Here is a 25,489-nt window from a genome sequence, read left to right on the forward strand (position 1 = left end):
GGGTCCAGGTCAGACTAGCTGTTGGATGTCCAAGGCTCATTGCTGTGTGAGGGAAGTGACAATACCGACTAAACAGGTCTTGTGAAAAGGAATAGAGTCCTTGAGCATCTGGGTTTCAGCCGTATCAACTGTTGGCATATGATTCTTAGTGTTGACACAGCCCCTCTATTTTTCTGATTGGCTGAGCCGCATTCAAAGTCATTGCGAAATATGCAATATAGGCACAACTATAACTGTCTCGCAACATCTGAATTCCATATTAATGTGCCACTGTTATAAACTCAATCAGTTTTATTTAGAGAGAGGGAGAGAGAGAGGGAGGGAGAGTGGGGGATTAGAACCAGAATAATAATAGTAAGTAAGAATAATACACACAGAATAAAAGTGACAAACTGAAGGGGAGAAGAAATGGAGAGAAATTGGAAGAGAGAGAGAGAGAGAGAGAGAGAGAGAGAGAGAGAGAGAGACCAAGAAAGAAGTGTTAGAAAAAGAGATTAATGAAGTGTGTGTGAGAGAGAGATATAGAATCTGAAAGGTTTAATGCAACTGCATCACACATATTCCTGATGAGTCCTTGTGATGTGTGTGTGTGTGCTATTTTTGAGGCGAGGAGTCAGCTGAGAGAAAAATAATTCTTTATATTTGATGTCCTTTTTGTACATTATCAAAAAGAGAGTGCTGTAAATGTGGCCCTAAATGGAGGGGGTTTGGAATAATGCAGTGTAATGATAACGTTATTTTCTCTTTAGTGTTTTATACACATACCTGCATTTGAGTACAAAGCAACCTTTTGTTTCTTGCTCTGTTTGAACTCTCCTGAGCATCCTGTTTGCCAATTGATTAAAAACAGAAAAAGAACGCACTTTCGCTGACTCTCACTCCTCCTACCCACACTGTGCTGAGTTTCAGGACATTGTAATTTTTAATGAGCTCAACTTTGTTGACACATGACTCCAAAGCCACATCCAGCAACAATCATATGATTAAGTTTGCTGATGATACGTTGGTGGTGGGCCTCATCAGCAAAGGTGATAATTCAGCATACAAAATGAAGCAGCAGACTGAGAAGTGTATGAACCACAATATTACCTCAACATCAACAAGAATTAGATGGTGATCAATTTCAGGAAGGTCAGCACACACCATCACCACCCACTGAGTGGGTCAGCTATGGTGTCATGTCAGTGTCAAAAGTAGAGGGCACAAAAACACCAGGAGTTTGAGGTGGGCAATCTCAGAACCTGGAGACTTCAGCATTACAGCAATCACTGAGAGAAACAGTCCCTAACTCCACCCCTCTTCAAATTGAGAGGGTAAAAACCTTTTGAGAACTAAAAATAAAAAGACAGTTTGAGAGCAGGATTACAATTAGTGCCAGCGCAATTGCTCTTTCTGTGCTTTCTCTTTCTCTTTGATGTGATGCCATAGTCAGCAGCATTCATACCTTAGGAGAGCACCTGATAGATAACACAACCCAAACCACAAACAACAGGCCCATTGTGTCACGCCTGCTTCTCAGGACTCCATATCCCAGAATGCCCCAAATGATCACATGACTCTACACCAGTCCCATTCACCTGAATTCTAATCATGCACACCTGTTTGTCCCCTTATATAAAGCTCAGTTATTTCCCAGTCTTAGCAGAGTATTGCTGTGGTTATTCCCAGCATACAGAGTGTTCTCTAGAATCTGATTCATCTTGCTATCTCGTTGCCTACTCCTCGTCTGTCTTTTCGCTTTACGTCTTTTGCCTTGTCTCTTCAGTGTTGTTTATCCTCTCTGGTTCTGGACTCTGCCTGTTTTCGACTATGCTATTTGTTACATCCCTGAGGTACTGTCTGCTCTCTGTGTTGGACCCTTGCTTGTTTTTTGACTTCGCTTTTGGACTCGTGTTAATAAAGTGTTGGCTCTCTGTCTGGTCGTGACACATTGTCATAAAGGCGCATCATTGGCTAAACTCCTAAAGAGTCTTAAAGGTGACGTTCACGTTTTTTATCAAGAAACACATTTTATAAAATTGTGAGAATGTTTTCTCAACATTTACTGCTCTTCAATCTGCTGGCCAGCAGAAATAGATGTAATGTTTTTACGAAGTGCCAGTGTCTGTAAATGGGTAAAAAAGAAATTAAGTGTCTTGGTTCGGTATGCTAGGATTTCTCACTCTGTTCACAGCTGAAAAAAAGGCTTCTGGATTAGGATATTGCTCTAATCCTAATAGATAATAATATGGAAATATTTGTTTATTATTATTGCTGCAGATGGAACTGACTGTAAATTTGCAAAAGTGCCAACTGCATGAAAGCGAACAAGACCGAAAGTGCTACAAAACTAAACAACTTGAGTTACAATTTTGTTTCTGTGGTAATTCAAACAGTGAGTAAAAACATACAGACAAGTTATATTTCAGCCACATACAAAAAAAAGTATACATTTTTTTTCACTAAAACATGCCATTGCAGATGCCGAGCTTTCAATTTGTGTTTACTTTCATGTAGTGAGCGCTCTCCCACAATTCCTTTTACAGCAAAAAAAAGGTTCAGGAGCTTTCAGACCAAGACTGCCAGGTTTTTTAAATGCTTCTTCCCTCAGGCTGTGAATTTTGAAAACTCTGTGACCCACACAGGTATAACACACCAGACACTGACTGTGGTGTCCATTCATTCTTTCATTCATTCATTCATTCATAGTCTTTTGGTTATTCGTTACACCAGTCTATAGAGGCACCTTACCACTGCATGGAACCTACTCAACTCAGCCTGGCTTGGTTCAGCTTGGCTCTTTTGCTTTTCCACTAGCAGAATGTGGGACTTGTTGCACCACTGTGCCGCACCGTACTGCACCAGTGCAATATTAAACTTCACTCTGAGTTTGTAGCATTATTTTATTGTATTTTTTTTTTGGCTGTTACTTTTTATTTCTTTCTGTTATGCCCTGTTCCTTTCAGAGGAATGGCCTTTCATTTTTTAATGAATCTTGCTTCCAAGAAATGATCCTAAAGGAATATTAACCTTAAGAGCTGTTATTTACAGACCCTCTTGTCCATTAACGTGCATGGCCTTTCGAATACTGCAGAAATCGACGAGAACAACATTGAAGTTAAAATAGAACTCCAGTGTTTATTTATTTATTTATTTTTTATCCTAAACTCTGTGCTGCGTCTCCAACAAATGCTTGATTAACATAAATAGTCATTTCAGAACCCATTGATCTGGAGTTGGCTGAAGTCAGTGGTCAGTTTGTGGACATCTCATCCAATGTTTTTTCGAGTTATTAATTAAGGACTTTTTCCTTTTTTTAGGCAATAAGAGCATTTACGTTTCTGGGAAAACTTTAGACTCTAAGGTGGAACAGTTCTTTGAAGATCTGATTACTTTAATTCATCAGGTACTGATGTTGGATAATTTATTCTGTGCAACTAAAGATATCCACATCATTCTAAAGTTATAGAATGGTGCTTCCTTGCTACAGAGTAGTGGCTGATGGCGTTGGCATGGCCATGGCCACCTTAAGTGCAGCTGCTCTCAAGCGTCTGAAGTTTTTCATAATTTTCTAGGAGATTATAAAACCTATATGTGTACAAGTGAATGAAATTATAAGGGGTGTCTATAAACATTTGGACATAATGTATTTGACTACACAATTAGTGAAATGCTCCAATCAAATAGTATCAACATAATACCACCAGTTCCTCACATAATTGTCTATATTTATATGATATAACATAAAGCATGTCTAAGGGGAATTATGTCCATTCATACAGAAGAGGGTTTGTAAAGTCAGACACTGATGTTTGACATGAGGACCTTGCTCTGTTAAAAAAAAAAGGTAAAAGTTAATGAATTAGTTTTTAACATTCATTTTCATTTAGTTCTCACTGGATTATTTATTGCCGGTTACAAGTGACCACAGCTGTGGGCATGCATAGATCAGTCACTGTATTGCATGTCTGATTACTTGTAGTTTTAGCTCTGTTGAATGTTGTTAAAGACTTTATCATTTAATTATTTTTCTAGCATGTAATGTTGTATGTTATGCAGTACTGCTAGTTACTGGTCTGCAGGCAAAATAAATAACCATGGTGCAATCTAGCATTAACGCATTCATTCAACGTGTTCATGGGAGCTTTTGAATTCTTTAAATACTCAATTGATTGCATTATTTCAACTGCTACGCCTCTTTAAGTGGCATTGACTTTCAGCTGAACCCACATTCCTGATGTACAGATATCCAAACAGTACATTTCTGTTAAGAAGAAGCGTTTGTAGTGCAAAATCTCACATTACTGATTCAGATATGACCTGGTAGATGCAGGTCCTCTTGTTTTCTCTGATTGTGAGTAGTCATCTCACTTTTACACTTTCTCATTTAAGGAAGTATTTAAACATTCTGCATTTCTGAAAGTGATATATATTTTTTTATAAAATCTATAAAACTAACAAGAGACAAAATATCAAAAATTATTGTTGTAGGTGAAAAATCCTGGTACGATCCATTTTTTATTCCATAGAGGGTGTACTGCACATAGTGCTGACAATGTTTAAAATTATTTTAACACCAAATCACTATGTGCCCATGTAATCATTTTGTGTTAAACAGTCATAAAAATATTTTAAGATAAAGTCCTGATTTTAAAGGTTGTACATGATGATCTATAACTGTAAACCTTTTCTAGATCAGTTGTGACATGCTGAGGGCCTTTGTTTAGCATTTTAACATATCCTCACATGATATGCTGGTTTTTATCTCATATCCTAGAATGTCATCCAGATACTGTCAGGACATGAAGGTCAGTCTGAGTCTGTGCAGAGCTCTGAGTCAGTGCCTGTTTACTCTTTGAGGGGTTATAAAGCTTGTTGTTTGTCAGTCAGAGAGTAGCAAATAGTACTTTTTATAGAGGTATAGTTTGTCCTCATTGACTCTGGAGGCACATTATAAAATATTCAGTATAACATTTTACTTGATCTGGAATATTAACAAGCATTGTATTCCTAGCACATGAAAATGTTTGAATAAATCAGAATCAGAATCAGAATCTCTTTATTTCGCCAGGTATGTTAAACATACTAGGAATTTGTCTTGGTGACAGCAACACATGTATGACATGTAACACGTACACAGACTGTTAACAAACATAACTCTAAAAAAGGTACAATAAACAATAAATAGACTAAAGAATACAGTTAAGTACTAGAAAAAAAAGAGCGTTAAGACATGAATTAGACAACATAAAACATAAAATCTATACTGTACAGATATGAGTATGAATATAAATGTTTCCAAATATTCCTAAAGTAGGTTATATTATATATTGTTGTAGAAGTTACAGAAATAGAACTTCTGTACAGCTGTGCAAAATAGCATAGTGCAAATGAGTAAAGTGTCCTGTTCAGTGCAGTTAAGTCCAGTCGGTTTAGTTCAGTGGTTTGGAGACTCAGAGGTGTTCACTGTGGTTGAGGAGAGCTACAGCTCTGGGAAAGAAGCTGTTAGCATGTCGTGTTGTGCTGGTTTTGATGGTCCTTAGTCTTCTACCAGAAGGGAGAGTCTGGAAGAGGTGATGTCCAGGATGTGAGGGGTCAAGCGTAATTTTGCGAGCGCGTTTCCTCACCCTGCTGGTGTGGATCTCCTGAAGTGTCGGCAGGTTACATCCAATGATCTTCTCTGCTGATCTGATGATGCGCTGGAGCCTGGCTCTTTCTTGTGAGGTAGAGGAACCAAACCAGATGGTTATGGATGAGGTGATGATGGATTCGATGATCGCTGTGTAGAACTGGATCATCAGGGTCTGTGGCAGGTCAAATTTCTTGAGCTGTCTCAAGAAGAACATTCTCTGCTGAGCTTTCTTGGTGATGGAGACGATGTTCCTCTCCCACTTCAGGTCCCTGGATATGGTGGTGCCCAGGAACTTGAGTGACTCTACAGTGGAAACTGCGGTGCCATTGATGTAGAGGGGGGATACAGGGGGTGGGTTGCGTCAGAAATCCACCACCATCTCTACAGTCTTGTCTGTGTTCAGCAGCAAGTGGTTGTCACTGCACCAGGACACCAGCTGACCAACCTCCTTTCTGTAAGCAGACTCATCACTATTGGCTATGAGGCCCACCAGAGTGGAATCATCTGCAAACTTCAGGAGCTTTACAGCTGGTTCCTTGGAGACACAGTCGTTGGTGTAAAGGCTGAAGAGAAGGGGTGAAAGAACACACCCTTGTGGAACTCCAGTGCTGAGTGTTCGAAGGTCTGAGGTGTGTTTCCCAAGCCGCACATACTGTCTTCTGTCTGTGAGGAAGTTTGCAATCCACTGACACATGGAGTCCGGCACTGACAGCTGGGACAGTTTGCTTTGAAGTAGCTGCGGCACAACGGTGTTGAAAGCCGAGCTAAAGTCAACAAACAGAACCCGAGCGTAGGTTCCAGAGCTGTCCAGATGCTGAAGGATGAAGTGGAGAGTTAGGTTGACCACATCATCAACAGATCTGTTTGCTTTGTATGCAAACTGCAGGGGGTCCAGCAGGGGGTCAGTAATGGTCTTTAGGTGGGCTAAGACCAGGCGTTCAAAGACCTTCATGACCACAGATGTCAGGGCGACAGGTTAAAAAGCAGGGTTATTTACCTTTTTCCTTGTATATTTTATCAGGGAATAGTAATAAACATTTTCTTCACTATATTTAGAAGTACACACATAATTATGCATTTCCTTTCAATTTCAGGATATTAAATGGGATTTTGTTCCCCGTTACATCAGTAACAGCCTCTGCACTTCTGGGACAGTTTTGTACTAAATGCTGGAAAATTCCTGAAAGGATGTGAAGGCATTCAGGCATTAGAAAATTAATCAGGTTAGGTACAGATTTCTAAGTTCTGGAAACATGTGTCATTCCAGCTCATCCAAATCATATTTATGGGAGTTCCATTATTCCAGAAAACAGTCACTGTTTCACAGTCCAAGAGTGGGCACTACTGAACATGTCCATACTGTGTGCTGACAAACTGTTTTTAGTTAATTATATTGTGGGTCAGTGTTAGATTGAGCTGTTGGATTTTTGTTGTTTATATTATTCTGTCTAATTAACATTTATTACAGTGAGCATAATATAAACAAGCACAGAATGTTATATATATATATTAGAGAGAGAGAGGGTAATGTTATTGAGTTTTGAAAACATATATGGCCATTTTCAATTTGATGCCGGAATTCATTTATTCATTCATTATCTGTAACCGCTTATCCAATTCAGGGTCGCGGTGGGTCCAGAGCCTACCTGGAATCATTGGGCGCAAGGCGGGAATACACCCTGGAGGGGGCTGATGCCGGAATTACCTTTAAAAAATATTGGGACTGGGGCATGTTTACCCCTGTATTGCATTGCTTTTCCTTATATAATAGCACTCTTTCCAAATTTGGGCATTGAGGAGACCAATTGCTGTAGTTTTGAAAATGCAGTGTTTTCCCATTCCTGTTTGATATAGGATTTCCCCTGTTCAAAAGTACTGGTCCCTGTTAAAGCGTTATTTATTTCATAATGCACAGAATGTTTTCAATAGGTCTGAACTAGTTTAGCATCAGTCTTTTACTATGGGACAATGCTGTTGTAATCCATGCAGAATGTAGACTGGCATTGTCTTGCTAAAATAAGCAAGCCCTTTCCTATTGAAAAAGATGTTGTCTAGATGGCAGCATGTTGCTACAAACCTGTATATATATCACTCAGCATTAACAGAAGTCACCATTGCCGTTTATTCTAGTGCCATATCATCATGATGATATGCGTGATATTCCCATGCAGTCTTTGACAGAGTGGTGAATCCCTCCCCATGTTTACTTCTGAAAGATTTAGTCTGAGACACTCTTTTTAAGCATTATTGTATATATAAGTAACACAGTTATTTATTTAGTTTTGTATCATTCAGTCTTCAGTAAAATTTTCCAGTTTCAACAAATATTCAAATAAATAAAAAGAGAATGCAAAGACATGCAATTTTGAGGGGATTTTTATTATCATTTTCTTTTGCATTGTCCCTGGTTGTTCCTGAACCTCTTGAAAGTGTGTCATTGCTTGAACCCAATATAGCCCTGAGATTAGCTCTAGGCCCTTTATTATATAATTGTCAAAGAGAGAAAAATGAAAACCAAATGTGTTCCTATTTGCTTTGTTAATTATTCTTTTTTAGCTTTTCATTTAGCAGCTGTTGATCCATGGCAGAAAAAACACCCTGTTCCATTTACATGACCAACCTTTTAATCACCATTCGTATTTGTTCTTTCAAGAATGCAAAACATACCATGAACATTTATTTCTGATTATGCTTGAATAATAAATAATCTCTTAGCATTGTTGTATATTTCTCCATATTCTTTCCAAATATTGAGATGGGGGTTGGTCGTGTGGTGGGCAGAAGTTTGGTTTGTATTTACTACTTGCTTGCTGAAAGCTAATCTTGCTAACATTTATTTTAAAAAATAGCACATACCCCAACAAATACACCTATACTTACCTCAAGCTGTGATCATTAAGTTATCTGATATAGAAGTGCTTATGTGATTCCAAAAGCTACATGATATTATCTATTAAAATGGACAAGAATTGCTGACATCTTGAAGGCTGAACTTACATTCAACATCAGCACCCGATTTCAGTAATATTCATGTGGCTAAATGCCACTGTGATTGCTGCCCTCAAGTGTTTGTAACTGAACAGTGTGACTTACATACCTGGTATATGCTGCCATGTATGTATGTATGTGTGTGTGATTTCTAATTACAGTCTTCTTTCGGCATCACATTTATATCATCCATGTTTTAACGATATTTTAATCAGAATCTTTTGCTTAAAGGTGACATTCATGATTTTAAAAATAAATAAAAAAAATAAAATAAACAAATAAATAAGGTCTAATGTGTTTACAAAGCCTCAGTGTCTGTAAAGCAGAAATAAAATAACAACAAAGGGTCCCAGCCACATATTGGTCACAGACCAAAAGTGCTCAAATATACTAAACAACGTCAGTTCCAAATTAGTTTCTGCAATAAATCAAACTGAATAAAAAATTTTAATACTGAATACTAAGACAAGTTAATACTAAACCATGTACAAACAACAGTCAATTTTACCCTCAAACATACCATGAAAATATGCAAAGCTTCTGAAAGTAAACAGAATCGTGGATATTGCCTTTAAGTGAGCCTTATACTCAACATTTGAAGCAGAAGCCAATGCCATTTTATTAAATGTTGTAATTGATACATTCTTCCAGCTCTGGATTCACCAAGGTGTATTACATGACCAGACAATGCAGTAGAATGTAAATTAAACTTAAATGTTAATGTTTTGAGTAATTTTTGGATCACAAGCACAAATCCAGCTCCTCTCTAATATATGGGATAGAGCTTCAAAATCCAAGAGAATATGGTTGCATAGCTCCAACTACCAATTTATTTATCTCTGTCTGACACTTTGTGCTTGGTAAACTTAGGTCTGTGTGCAGCTGCTCTACGGTAAGCCATTGCATTGGCAAATATTTTCTATAGAATGTGTCAATCTGTGACCATAATAGCTGAATTTTTTCATTATGATGGGGGTCCACTAATCTTTGGACACACAATGAATGATCACTGGATTAGGAACACCTACCCTACAATTGTCAATTGTTTTTTCAGCTTTGCTGGCCATGCAGGAATTCTTTGTAGTTCTACAATTACAGAATGTAAGCCACCTGTTTCTCTGCATTCTTTATGATCCATTTCCCTTCTTGCTCTTCAATGGTCAGGACCCCAAACAACAGGTATGATTTGGGTGGTGGATCTTTCTCAGTGCTGCAGTGACACTGACATGGTTGTGGTGTGTTAGTGTGTGTTGTGCTGGTACAAACGGATCAGACCCAGTAGTGCAGCTAGTATTTTTAAATCGTTCAATCTTTCAGGACCAAGAATAGTCCACCAACCAAAAATATATAGCCCATAGCCTCCTGTTGGAAGTGTCCTGTGTCCACTGACAAAGCACTAGACTGTGCAGCAACAGATGAGCTACTGTCTCTGGCTTTACAGCTACAAGATGGTCTAAGAAGATAGGTGTCTAGTAGAGTGGAAAATTAGTTGACTCAGAAAAATTCAAACCAGCCCTGCTGTGTTTGATCCACTCGTACAAGTGTAACACACACCACCTCCACGTCAGTGTCACTGCAGAGCTGAGAGTGATCCACCACTCAAGTCATACCTGCTCTTTGTGGGTCCCAATCTAGTGATCAATTTGTGTATAGTATAACTAGTCTACAAGTTATTAATTAACCAGTATTAAAATCTTTCTCTTGTATGGTAAATTGTCCAAAAGGTCTGTAATATTCCCATGTTGTGTTTTTTTTTATATCCTTACTGTTAAAGTGATATTAAGAGTGATTAGACTGTGTTACATATAGGCAATGTCTAAGATTGTGAGAAACTGCTGTCTCTGTTTGTTTACGTTTAGAAGCTCCATGTACTTAAAGGTGCAACAGTAAGTTTGAGGAGAATATTGTTTGTACATGGCTGAAGTTTAACTTGACTAAGTTTTTATTCACTGTTGGAATTTCCACAGAACCTAGTTGTAGCTCAAGTTGTTTAGTTTTGTAGCATTTCTTGTTTACTTTCATGCAGTGAGTGGTCTCCCAAAACAGTCAATATTGCTCACCTATGGAGCAGAAATAAAGCATATGCTCATCTATTTTCATGATTTTCCACATTTTGAAGTCAAGCATGTCTGACTGAGCCACTTTGTTTTTTACTTATTTATTAACACTGGGGCTTCATAAACACATTATGTCGGTTCCCTGCACACAGCCAGACTGGAAACTAGCACATAGTGAGGAAACCTCATCTGAATATTATAAAGATTTTTTTTTTTATTATAATCGTAGACATTTCCTTTAACTCCTGACAGGCTCAATATGAATGCCATATCAAAAGCAAAATCCAGTATGAAAACACAGGGCACAAGATGACTTTGTCTCCTTTTTTTCCATCTGGAATAAGTGTACAGATAATTCAGAACACCATCCTTCACTGACATTTTGGAATTTCAAGCATTTCTCAACTGCTTTTGCTGTTTTCATCTGAGCTGGGACACAGTTCTGGAAAAGCTTCTTTTATTTGGTTACTATTGTAAACAGGTTTCTTATTCAGTTCTGGGAGATTTTTGTGACTTTGTCTCGCTTTGATTTTCTTTGTGGTGTGAGGCCGGGACGCGATTACTCTGGCTCTGGAGATGATATGAGTGGATCGATGGAGAAGCAAGTTTGAGGGAATTATTGGCCATGATTGCTTTTGCAAAAATCAGCTTCAGTTCTCACAAGATGCACATGAACACACTTGATTCTTTTGAGGCTCCTCTCAGGTCTTTGTGTAGAGATTGTCTCTCTGTGAGGCATCAAACAACAGCAGGACGAGATTTTTCAAAGGAAAATCTTCTGCTTGATTCTACTTTGTGATGCTGTAGGAAGTGATTCTCTGCATTGTTTTGGTACAATACAGGTTTACTTTTAAGAAAAAAGGGGAAAAAAAGAACTATTTACACAAAAGAAGAATAGAGACAATTAATACTGTTGAAGCCAGTTAATACATTGAGACAGTTTGTGCTTTGTAGCTTATGTAAATACAAAAATTAATAAATAAACATTTCTGTTTGAATGAGCGTCCTAAGCTCTAATTTGTGTTTTCAGTTTTTCAAAGAAATCTCTAGGGATGTTCTTCCAAACTTTCAAAGATACGTCCAGCCCCACTGCATGGTAACATTTTATTTCAGCCTCTGTGCTCTTTCTGTATCTTCTGTAGCTCAACATGCTCATGGATGACACCATGGTTCACACTGAAGAACCTACTCTTCTTTGGTTCCAGCTGGGAACCTTTCTTGTTTGCAAATCAACTTAAGTTGGTGGAAATGTGGCAAACTTATGTTAGGTTCCAAATTATGTGAGTGAGAATTGTACTAGTTCCTTGTTGGTGAAACAGTACTATGGGGTGCCCAGTCCATTGTTCAGAGAACACAGGCAGCTTTGTCCTTTGATTTGAAAATGTTCTCGTTTGTCCAATTCTGTTTTAAAGTGACGGTTTCTACACATTGTTTCACCTGAATATCATTGAGTTGTGTCCGTGCTTTGGAAGAACAAACAGAAACAACTGGGCTTTTTTTATCAGTGAAGTTTTTTCAAGTTAGCATCTTTATACTCTGTTAATCACTTTTGGTGCTCTACCTGGTCTTATGCTGTTTTAGAAGCCCATTTTTTCTATAACTTACAAAATCTTGGAATTTTTTTTGCAAGTATTACATCTCACCTCTTCGATTTGAACTTACTGTATGAAAGGTGGTTCATCTTAAGTATTTACAGACATGTTTAACAATATTTTGAACCACTCTCCACATTGATATGTCTGTACATTTCTGCCTCCCTAGGAAACACACTAATTCACACACTTGTTCTCTCACACCTCTGAAGACTTTCGGTAAAGATTGCCTCACCCAGTATGAGTATTTACACACTGAAGACTGCTACACATTGTCCTGCTTGTAGGAGGATATACATTAAATGGACAAAGGTATTGGAACACCTATACATTACACCTGTAGTAGGTTTTTTTTTGACATCCCATTCTAAATTCATGAGATTTAATGTTATAGCTTTGCTGCCATAATAGCTTTCACTCTTCTAGGAAGGCTTTCTTCAACAATATCTACAACCCAAGCAAGGGCTGTCGTGGTGAAAGTATTTACCCTGCGGTGCAAACCCTAACTGTCTGCTGGTCCCAACCTGAACTCTTTTTTGAGGCTGATCTATGACTTGGTGTTGGGGTTTGATAGCTGGATGATATGTAGCTAGACAAGATGTCAAATTCTATGTATTTCCCAGTTTCACAGTGACTTTTCTGGAACAGATTTTGCATATTGCCTCATCTAAATTGCCTGGCCCTCCCTTTTCATTTGGTTGAAAGCTGAAATGCTCCCAAACTAGCAAAGTGGCATTTGGTTTTGTGACAAGGTTTGCTGCCATTGTTTCCATTAACAAAAAAAAGGCTGACACTTTGCCGTTCAGCAGCAGTTCAGATAGCAGCAGTGGGAAATATTAAAATTAAAATAATTTAAACAAATTTTAAATAATTTAAACAAATAATTTAAACAAATTTTAATTAAAGATTAAAATAAACTAACACACAAATACACGTTGGTAGGTGGATTGGTGACTCAAAAGTGTCCATAGGTGTGAGTGTTTGAGTGAATATGTATCTGTGTGTGTGTGTTGCCCTGTGAAGGACTGGCGCCCCCTCCAGTGTGTGTTCCTGCCTTGCGCCCAGTGATTTCATGTGGGCTCTGGACTCACCGCAACCCAGAACTGGATAAGTGGTTGCAGATAATGAATGAATAAACTAACACACTAAAGGGTAAAACAAGAAAGAACAAAAACATGAAAAATATGTATATATTGCAGTTGTGATGGTTGTTCCCATTCACTGCAGTTGGCTGGTCAATAGTGCGATATTATATTATCGTGATTATTGCGACAGCCCTAACTCAGGCTGTCCCTGCTGAGTGACCAGCTAAATCAGCAATAGGCCAGCATAAACTAGCATTTTTCAACCAATACCAGCATGAACCAAACATGTCCAGCCTGATTAATTACCTTTGGGGTAACAAGAGGAAAGGGTTGTTTTCATTCACATGGTTCCAACAATGTGCAAAATCCAGATGGAATGAAGGAAGAGAAAAATAGAATGGAGGAGACTGTACTGTGTTCATTTAGACGATTAGCTGCTCTCAATGCAGTAATATATTTTTTCACACTCAGGGACACTAATGAGTGGGTCACATATGTACAGAGACATACAACTTGTTTTAGCACACTGCACTCTACTAGGATCATTGTGTGGTTCTATTTTTTTGTCATTTGCATTAATGGAGCAACAACATTGTGCATCAAGATACCTCAGCATTAACATTGGTTGTTTACTGAAAGTAATGATAGGTTTTAAGTCCATCACAAGTGGACAACCACAGGCCCCACAGAACTGATAAAAAACGATAATTAGAAAACACAGTCAAGCTAGCTTTCCAACCTTAAAAGGTGTGGCAGGTACAGTACATGGCATCTGCTGCACCATTAAAAATGGAATGGGACACTTCCTACCCTCCATCTGCACTTCAAGAGCTGACGTGACATCATCTGCAAACAACCTATTGCCTATATTAGGATGGTCACTCCTTCAGTCAGAATTCTTCATGTTGGTTAATTGATTGTTATTGTTTTTTTGGCCTGATGAGCTCACTTTCTCTGGAACACATTTTTTATGAATGTGGAACTCGCACAAAGCCCTGCGTGGCAGAGAATCGGGCCCTCTATCGCAAATAAGTCATCTCCAGGGTAAACAAATTAGCAAGTGGCTTTAGGCTGAAAGACAGCAGTGAGAGAGCTGGAGTTTGCTGGAGAAGAAGCTTTTTCAGCAGACTAGAGTAGGAGGACAGTGACCAATGGGCCATCCATCCACTGGCTTATCAGCAGGTACACAGGCCAGTACACTGTCAGCAGCAGAAACCAGAAACCCCCCCCCACCCACCCCCCCCGAATTCAGACTTTTCCTGTGACTTTTTCTGAATCTATCTTACTCTTTCACTAACTCTTTCTTTCTCTTTGTGTGTGTCTCTCTCTCAACTCCACAATCGTTTCCTTTTTAGTTTTAACTATTGCTTTCACAAAATGAAATTTATTTTTATTTTATTCTGAAATGGTTCTTGTAATGTAATTTATTTTTTAAAGGATATAATTAAGGGTCATTATTGTAGAAACAAATTCATAACTAATTAACTAGTTCATAACTAATAAACAATGCTGCAAAATCATCCAATTAAGAGAGCAGATTATTTGATGCCACTAAAACTAATTTACATGCATACACCTGATCCATGTACAAGTATGCAAAACATGAACCTTTAGTCAACACAACAGAAACAAGCAGAACATTTCATTGATTCATGGCCTGAAACCACGAAACTACCTGCTGCACTACTGCACCGCCCCCCAAGCAAAACATGCATAAATAATTTGTATGTATGTGCACTCACTGTTCAACTTTAAACCTCCTGTGGGTTACTATTACACACCAGCTATAAAAACTCCAGCAACAATTCTGTGTCTGATCCACTCCCTGCTCTGGTGGTCCCCTGTGGGTTCTGACCGTTGAAGAAAAGGGTGAAAGGGGCAAATAAAGTATGCAAAGCAACAGATGAACTACAGTCTGTAATTGTGGAACTAAAAATGACCTCAGTACGAAGTATGGAGCTGAGTGAATGGATACTGAGTGTTGACACAAGAAGGTGGTCATAATGTTGTGGCTGATTGGTACAATTTTATACATTGGATAAGGTTATAAAACTGTCATGTAAAAATTTGTTCTTAGCTTAAACCCTCACAGATGTCTTATACTGACATCAAATGGATTGATTGGTTTCCATTGGATTGAATGGAACATGTTGTTTCATGTTGATTTTATCAAGATGTTCTTTGTCAAACTGGCATTCGTCTCATTCAGCCAAATATTGTTTTCTTTGCTTTTCAAATATCTGCTCTTATGAAGTGCTGTAATCCACAGAGAGTCTACATTAATTGCACTGATAACCTAAATCTCACCTGATTTCTGACTTCTCTACCATTAGTAACCAAGAAAGATTGCTGTCAATTTTATGTTTTTCAGCAACATTAATTTCTCTGTGGTGGTTTGCAATCTATAGACCTCAGTCTGATATTTATTCACTTGCCCTGAAGCTTCTCTCTTAAACAGCTGGGTTTAAATTAAATATTGTGCACCATATTACAGTGAATGTGTTAAAATAAATAAATAAGCCAACTAATTAATTAAGAAACGAATTTGCATCTGAGCTTCTAAAAGGCTTGTTGAAAGTTCCTTTGACTTTAATTGAAATTGCAGACACTCACACAGCCTTAGTACCCTCCCACACACACACACACACACACACACACACACACACACACACACACACATGCACATACAGCTCACTGCATGACTGAGGTATTGCAGGTAGGAACAAATATGATGTTCTTCAGCTCATTAAAACTCTCTTGTGCATGTGTGCTATATGTGGGAGATTGTGATGCAACTGTCAATGAAAGGTGCTTATATTGACAAATAGGCACCTTTATGCGGTGCATAACACCACAGAAAGTGTTCATTTGCCATCTTTGGCAGGAGCTTCATGCTACACCTATATGTATATTGTATATATTATATATACACCTAAATGTATATATTTGTCTTAGGCCAATTTCTTAACAATGGATTCACCCTTGTAATATGATTAAAAACACTGTAAAGGTAAAATATATTGCAATATAAATATATTATATTATATATATTTATTCATTTATTATCTGTAACCGCTTATCCAGTTCAGGGTCGCGGTGGATCCAGAGCCTACCTGGAATCATTGGGTGCAAGGCGGGAATACACCCTGGAGGGGGCGCCAGTCCTTCACAGGGCAACACAGACACACACATTCACACCTACGGACACTTTTGAATCGGCAATCTACCTACCAACGTGTGTTTTTGGACTGTGGGAGGAAACCGAAGCACCTGGAGGAAACCCACGCGGACACGGGGAGGACACACCAACTCCTCACAGACAGTCACCCGGAGCGTGAATCGAACCCACAACCTCCAGGTCCCTCGAGCTGTGTGACTGCGACACAACCTGCTGTGCCACCATGCTGCCCCATATATATATATATATATATATATATATAGGGACCTGGAGGTTGTGGGTTCGATTCACGCTCCGGGTGACTGTCTGTGAGGAGTTGGTGTGTCCTCCCCTTGTCCGCGTGGGAGTGTGTGTCCCTGTGAAGGACTGGTGCCCCCTCCAGGGTGTATTCCTGCATTTCACCCAATGATTCCAGGTAGGTTCTGGACCCACCACGACCGTGAATTGGATAAGCAGTTACAGATAATGAATGAATATATATATATATATATATATATATATATATATATATATATATATATATATATATATAGAGAGAGAGAGAGAGAGAGAGAGAGAGAGAGAGAGAGAGAGAGAGAGAATTAAATTAAAACATTATCAAATTCTGGCATCTCTTCTGTGTATATTTGTAATCATGTCTTCTGGAATTTGAATGAATTATGATGACTGATTCCTTGTTTTTTCTCTGCAGTGCTTCTGAGGGAGGAAGTGGCCCAGCTCCAGGAGGAAGTTCACCTCTTGAGGCAGATGAAGGAGATGCTGAGTAAAGACCTTGAAGAGTCTCACGGCTGCTCAGCAAACACACTGTCGGCGGCAGAGCTTAGGGTGCAGCTGGGAGAAAAGGAGCAGGAACTGGACCGAGCCAAAGAGGCCTTACAAGGTCTAGATATGCTGATGTTCTAATGTATTCTTGATGGATATGGAATGCATTAGTGCCTCCCCATGCTGGCTTTTGATACTCAGTAGGGTCAATAAATTCTTGGATTCAGTAGGGTTAATAATCTCTGTTAGTTTCATCAAGCCCCTACCTCATCAGTATCATTAAGTTCAATGAGTTCAGTAGGGTCAGTTACATCATCCATTGTCTGTTATCCTAGTTTTTAGTGGTCGACATGGTTGAAATGATATTAACTTTTTTGACATTTGTAGTCCATCAGAGTCCTAAATGAAATACATTTGAGGAATGCATTTTTGATGCCCCATCGACCTCTAATGTGTAGGCACCTTAAGGCTTGTTTGACGTAACCCACTGCTGCGCAGACCTATTGCCATCTGGATCCACATAGTAAATACCACTTAATTTTTTTTGTCTTCATTACCAGTGCATCACGATAGTATACGGCCAATGGAGACTGGAAAATTTTGTAGGTGGAGCTGTTTGTGCCACATTGTTAATCATCCCAATACCATTTGACACATATGGTAGGACACCAAAGCTCATATTTTGAAAACTCTAAATTTAAGAGAAAGTTTCCCTTTCTCAATAATTTTGTTGATTTCCAATGAAAACAAGTTTTTACAAAAATCAACTTTACAGGAGAAGAAAAAAGACTTCTTAACTTTCAGTTAAAGTCAATTTTTAAAAAAGCTTTTATTCAGAGTAATTTTGAGCATTTCTATTGGTCCATTCATCATGAAAATCATTGACACACAGCTGCTGTGTTCAGATTATGTGGTAAAGCAAAATAATTAACATAAACGGAAATGGACATGTTTTTCATTGGACAGCAACGATATTACACATTATTTTACATCTGTAACATACTAATATTTCAAATAAGCATTTAATGATTATATTAATAATTGTTTATTTTATAAAGCCACTCCTGCATATGGCGTTATATTCTCGCAAATATTAGGCTGCAGTTGCTGTCCACGACCTGGGCGAACCCAGAGCTTAATCCCCATTGGCCAGAAGCTCTGTTGACACCTTTGATGGCTCTTTCCTTTCATTTAAAAATATAAGTCTCTATTATCTTTCTTAAAAAAAACATGTGTTCATGACAATAATGACATGCTCTCTCATAATATCAGTTTTTTACTTTATAATTTTATTCATGGCGGCACGGTGCAGCAGGTAGTGTCGCAGTCACACAGCTCCAGTATGTTGCCTTGTGAGGGACTGGTGCCCCCTCCAGGGTGTATTCCCGCCTTGCACCCAATGATTCCAGGTAGGCTCTGGACCCACCGTGACCCTGAACTGGATAAGCGGTTACTGATAATGGATGGATAGATGGAATTTTATTCATGATGTATTTCATGTCATAAAATGTCATGAGATCTCCCAGAAATGGGTTGCAGGTGGCTACAGTCCATCTTGACTGATCTTTTTTAAACTTCCCTCCCAAATGCAAGCGACTACTCTTGCTGGATGTGCAGTTCACTTCAAACAAGCCTAATAATGCAAAATCAGTACTCAGCATTCCTGAAGGCAGCACTACCTTGAAGGAAGAAGGATTATAATTGGTTTCTTCAAGTCCAAGTCAAGTCTCTAGTCTTTGAGTGATCAGCTCAACATCGTAACAATAATAGAACCCTTTTTGGTGCCGTATGGAGCTCATAGAATTTATTCTCCATCAACCTGAAGAGCCCATTTATGATACAAAGAACCCTGTAGTAAAAGGTTCTTAGTTTATTCAGGGTTCTATATAGAACCAATTATTTCCTAAAGAATCCTTGTAGAACCATCATTTTTAAGCATGTGTATTCTGTAGTATTTGGGCTATTTTCCCTGCACTAAAGAATACATGGAGTTGTTTGTGCTGAGCATCAGTTATGAATAATTATTAACTAATATATAGCCCAGGCATCTCATGCATACAATTTTTTTAGTGTTTGAAGAAAAAAAATCTAAGTAGAGGTCTACACAGGACCAATTTATAATCGCACTTTACACGACTGGCTACATTGATTAATATAGAATATTAATGTGTGCAGCGCTTCATGCGGCACATTTACCACAACTGGTTTGAAATGGACTTAAGAAAATAAAGCAGCTGCTGCCTCTTGTGTGCCTCATGCTCCAGCTCTGAGTTCGACTCATGGAACTTTGGAATAATCAAGGAAAGTGAGTCTTCATGTGTGAAGTCTAATGGACTTAGCAGTGGTGGAGTGGGCCTTGGTCCAATTTGGGCTGCAACAATGGCAAGTGGACATTAATTTTATATTTAAGCAGGCTGTTTTTTTTAAACACCAAGCAAGACTATAAATATTGTGCCTTTTATTTCAGTAGGCTGTGACCACAGGGTAAAAAGTAAGCAATGTCTATTAACATAAAAATAGAAGATGCAGCAGGTTAAATTAACAAGATAATTACAAATAAATAGGCAGCCTATATGCTTAGTTATTTTTATACTACAAACTGGATTCCAAAAAAGTTGGGACACTAAACAAATTGTGAATAAAAACTGAATGCAATGATGTGGAGGTGCCAACATCTAATATTTTATTCAGAATAGAACACAAATCACAGATCAAAAGTTTAAACTGAGAGAATGTATCATTTTAAGGGGAAAATATGTTGTTTCAAAATTTCATGGCATCAACAAATCCCAAAAAAGTTGGGACAAGGCCATTTTTTACCACTGTGTTGGGCCACCCCCTCTTCTTCGTACAACACTCAACAGATGTCTGGGGACAGAGGAGACCAGTTTCTCAAGTTTAGAAATAGAAATGCTCTCCCATTCATGTCTAATACAGGCCTCTAACTGTTCAATCGTCTTGGGCCTTTTTTTGTCGCACCTTCCTCTTTATGATGCGCCAAATGTTCTCTATAGGTGAAAGATCTGGACTGCAGGCTGGCCATTATAGTACCCGGATCCTTCTCCTACATAGCCATGATGTTGTGATTGCTGCAGAATATGGTCTGGCATTGTCTTTTTGAAAAATGCAGGGTCTTCCCTGAAAGAGATGACGTCTAGATGGGAGCATATGTTGTTCTAGAACCTGAACATAGTTCTCTGCATTAATGGTGCCTTTCCGAGACATGCAAGCTGCCCATGCCACAAGTACTCATACAACCACATACCATCAGTGATGCAGGCTTCTGAACGGAACGTTGATAACAACTTGGGTTATCCTTGTCCTCTCTGGTCCGGATGACATGGCGTCCCAGTGTTCCATAAAGAACTTCAAATCGTGACTCATCTGACCACAGAACAGTCTTCCATTTTACCACACTCCATTTTAAAAGACCCCTGGCCCAGTGCAAACGTCTGAGCTTGTGGAGCTTGTTTAGAAATGGCTTCCTCTTTGCACTGTAGAATTTCAGCTGGCAACGGCGGATGGCACGGTGGATTGTGTTCTTTGACAATGCTTTCTGGAAGTATTCCTTTGCGCATTCTGTTATTTCCTTGACAGTGGCATTCCTGTTTAAGGTGCAGTGACGTTTAAGGGCCCGGAGATCACGAGCATGCAGTAGAGTTTTACGGCCTTGACCCTTACGCACAGCAATTGTTCCAGATTCTCTGAATCTTTTGATGATGTTATGCATGGTTGATGATGATAACTTAAAAGTCTTTGCTATTTTACGCTGGGTAACACCATTCTGGTATTGCTGCACTATCTTTCTGCACAACAATGGTGGAATTGGTGATCCTCTTACCATCTTGGCTTCAGAGAGACACTGACACGCTGAGAAGCTCTTTTTATACCCAATCATGTTGTCAATTGTCCTAATTAGTGTTAATTGGTCTTCTAGCTGTTCGTTATATGCTCAATTTCTTTTTTCCAGCCACTTATTGGTACTTGTCCCAACTTTTTTGGGATTTGTTGACACTGTGAAATTTTGAATCAACATATTTTTCCTTTAAAATGTTACATTTATTCAGATTAAACTTTTGATCTGTCATCAATGTTTTATTATGAATAAAATATTGACATTTGCCATCTCCACATCATTGCATTCAGTTTGTATTCACAATTTGTTTAGTGTCCCAACTTTTTTGGAATCTGGTTTGTATAAATAAAAAATAATTATTAATATAACAGTACATTTTATAACCAAATTTAATGACAAAAGGCTTTGCTCCAGTGGGTGAACGAACTGCTGCCATGCCAGTGCTGTATTCTGTGGGTGCATGCATGAGTTACATTGCACATGGCAAGGATGAATCTGAACACAGGTCATCAAACAAACACTCAAGATATACATTAAGAAAAAAATAATAGGAATCATATAGCTGAACTTAGGAATTTTCTGGATCAGTTGCAAGGGCCTGATGGTACGCATAGGAAGACCATCATGGACAGATTGCAGTACTCAAGTCTTGAAATGATGAGAGATGGAACAAACACCTGGGTGGCCTCTGTAGAGAGAAAAGGTCGATTCTCTGTATGCTGTAAAAAAGAAATCAGCGTGGCCAAGTCGGATTTGTAACACAAGTCAAAATAACACATCTACACACACACACACACACATACACATGCACACTTCAATCATTGTTAATAAAGGTCACTCTATTGTGCCTTACCATCTGAAAGCCTGAAGAGCAAACCTTTTATGCCCTGCTTCAACAGATTTACACATATTTACTTCTCAATTATATATAAACATATGTCTTTTTAGGCTTTACTGAATTACATTTCAGCAAATAGCTCAGATTATTTGACACTTCTTAGACAGCCTGTCCCTTCACATGACATATGTTACTTGATGGATTTTGTTTGAATTAAATACTAGTTTTTATTTAAATGTGCAATTATTTATAATTGTAATATGTCTTCCCCTTTTAACCCATTAATGGCAGTTTGTACACACTGTACACACTGTAGTTCACCTGTGTCTAATCCACTTGTACCAGCACACCACTAACACACTGCCACCACGTCAGTGTCACTGCAGCACTGAGAATGATTCACCACCCGAATCATACCTGCTTTGTTTGTTTTTGTTTTTTTTTAAATTAGCAAATTATAAAAATGTCTTCAGTAGTGAAATACCTCCTCTGTGTGAGAACAGTGAGAACATCAGGTCTGGATATTCATCAAGAAGGAAACAAGTTTGAGAAATGCGGGTGATACCGATCTCTTAGGTGAAGCTTTTCAGCTGAGAGGGATTACCCGTCTGTCAGTAGGAGCTTTACTGTGTGAGCATGATAGCTGTATGCTAATCTTATCTGACATCTTTTTATCTTGCTAATGCTCATGGAGCATGATGGAGAGGTTTTTTTCATGAGCTATGGGTCTTCTGAAGAGTGGCGAGGAACTGCAAGGACTCCTCTTCTGTTCAGAGCGTTTCTAATGCTGACTAGCATTATCCTTGGCTTAAAGGAATGATATTTATTATTGTTTATTCCATGTAGATGCCCTTTTTGCATACATCTCTTACAAGTTCTGTTGTGTCCTCTTGCTGATTCTATGTCATGTTGAGCTTCAGGGACTGGCTACAAAAGAGCTTGCTCAAACAATTCCCATGTTTACCTGTACAGACAGATAACGAGGCCTAGATACACAAACGCGCAGCATCTACATCTTGTCTTGGCGTCCCTGAGGGAGTTGGAGCTCCTGCAGACAGTTGGACCTGAACTGTAAATCCGGTTTGGTTTGTGTGGAGGAATCCCCCTTCCCCAGTTCCCCTGAAATACAGAATGACAGCAACTATGGCTTAGCGCCAAGCAAAACATGCTGTAGTAAAACATCAGCTAGTGCCAGGCAAACTGCCTCTAACTTGCACCTAGAAGAGACACTGGAAGAAGTGTAGGGCAAAATTAATAACAGTATAATTCCAACAAATATGATATTTAATATATATGAAGCACCTTATTCACTACTTCACTTCTAGAGCCACTGACTTCCTTCAGCTTTCCAGCAACGAAATCTTGCAGTTAAATCCAGCTGAAATTTCTTACTGTTTCCAAGTAAATTAACAATATATAATTAATATAATATAAAATATAATATAATGTAATTAAATACAATATATAGTACATAATCATAGCTTTACACTGTAGCTAAGGGAGCAGTTAATAAAAATTGAATAAATCTTGAGATCTGAAGCTATGACCTGGCAATGCTTATTGAAGTGAACTGACATGATTTTATTGTTTTCTACTGAAACATTGTTTTGGTTCCTTAGTTTGTCTTGGCTTATCATCACATTAAAAAAAACCTTCCAGCAAATTATACAAGCATTTAGTCACACATACCAAAATACATGACTGCATAAACTGCAGCATTCCTGAATGCATCATCATATGTTGTAATGTCTGACATGCTCTCTCTCTCTCTCTCTCTGGCATTGTTTGTGTTAGTACACAGCACACCCTGGAGACCATATTGTGAATTGCATGTTGCAAACTGCAGTGAAATTGTAATGTAAATGTTTAGCATATTGTAGCGAACTTAGTTCCGTAATGAATTATGAAAGACTTGAAGCATATTCTAACCCCTTAAAATTGTATGCTACTTGTGATGTTTTATGCTTTTATAAGGTAAAGGGTCATAATAAATTAAAACTACACTAAACTAAGGTAGACCGCGACCCTGAAATGGAGAAGCGAAAAAGAAAATGTATGTATGTATGTAAACTAATTATTTACATTTATTATCATAGTTTTTAAGGAGATGCTAATATTTGTGGGTTTATTCCCAACAATACCTCAGACCCCCTAACTGTAGGCAAAATTGAGAAATGGGATTCACCTTATTTCTGAATATTAAGAGTGGTGTAGAGTAACAAATGGGCCCACATCAATTACATTTTGTTTTATAATGTAGTAAATTTGCAGAGTTTGTGTTGCCTGGGTCACAAAATGAATCAACAAAATGTAGGTTGCTTGAAAAAAAAAAGGTTGAAAACGCTAGCCTAGAGGGATATACAGCAATTGAACTGCGTTTTCTGGAGCACTGGAACTCCACTCAGAATCTTTGTTAGAAGTTGTTTGCGTAATCCAAATCTAACAATCCAGCATGAGTACATAACCTAATGCTACTCTTGTGGCTAAATGCCATCAATCCCCCACCACCCACATGCGCGCACACACACACACACACACACACACACTCACAGCAACCTCTAGTTCCCAGAAGATTAGAGACTGTTGCTGCACTATAGGAGGACAGAATGATGTTGGATGTCTAAGTAATGATTTGAGAATGTGGTATTTTGTGTATGTTTTTTGCAGCTATGAAGGGTGACCGTAAGAGATTAAAGGCAGAGAAAGCTGACCTGGTGAACCAGATGCAACAGCTGTATACCACGCTGGAGAGTCGGGAGGAGCAGCTCAGAGACTTTATCAGAAACTACGACCAGCACAGAAAGGTCTGCAAACTCTCACCTTTCTTGTTTAAAATGCAATCAGCACAGGATTGTCCACAGATGTTTATTTCTTATTTAAATCTACACTACAAAATCCCTGGATTTAGAAGACCTACCTTGTATCTACACTGTCCATTTTATCAGTTCGACTGACCATTCCAGAGCACTTTGTAGTCCAACTGTTTTTCTGCATACTTTGTAAGCCTCCTTTCACTCTGCTCTTCAATGCTCAATGAATGAAAACTGAGCTGTGCAAACTGGGGTGCAGAGCCATATTCAATCCAAAAAGCAACAACAAAAAGCACCATTAGTGCTTTATACCTGGCACGAGCAGAGACAAATATTCACAGTTCCAGGGACCAGGCATAAGATTTGGCTAGTGAATAAGCAAAAAAGCTGAGCCAAGTTGAGTCATATAGGTTCCATGCAGTGGAAAATCACCACAACATAACAGGGGAACACACTTAGAAACTAATGGAGATGGAGATCAGAGGAAAACAGGACTAGATGTATAAAAGTGTCAGACTGACAAACCTAAGGAATAAACCAAAACCATAAAAGACAGACCTTAAACAAAGAAACCATGAACATAATAGGCTAATAATAACCTAAGCAGAACAAAGGAAATGACTGACAATTTCCTTGGAATATGAAGCTTAATGAAACATGAAACACCTGTGGGTAGTCATGAGGACAGGGTTGTGTGGCTAATTAATATTTA

The 25,489-nt window shown here is 38.5% G+C and overlaps 1 protein-coding gene across 3 annotated transcripts in view; it reads left to right on the forward strand.

Annotated features, from left to right (window-relative positions):
* Positions 1-25,489, forward strand: part of kaznb (kazrin, periplakin interacting protein b) — a 464,418-nt gene that overhangs the window by 393,173 nt on the left and 45,756 nt on the right. For all 3 annotated transcript variants that reach the window (XM_066671962.1, XM_066671963.1, XM_066671964.1), the window contains 2 exons: positions 17,203-17,391; positions 24,635-24,771. In XM_066671962.1, coding sequence (XP_066528059.1) covers positions 17,203-17,391; positions 24,635-24,771 — 326 coding nt within the window. The remainder of the gene's footprint in view (positions 1-17,202; positions 17,392-24,634; positions 24,772-25,489) is intronic.

This window comes from Hoplias malabaricus, chromosome 5, assembly GCF_029633855.1.
Source record: "Hoplias malabaricus isolate fHopMal1 chromosome 5, fHopMal1.hap1, whole genome shotgun sequence".
Classification (NCBI taxonomy): Eukaryota; Metazoa; Chordata; class Actinopteri; order Characiformes; family Erythrinidae; genus Hoplias; species Hoplias malabaricus.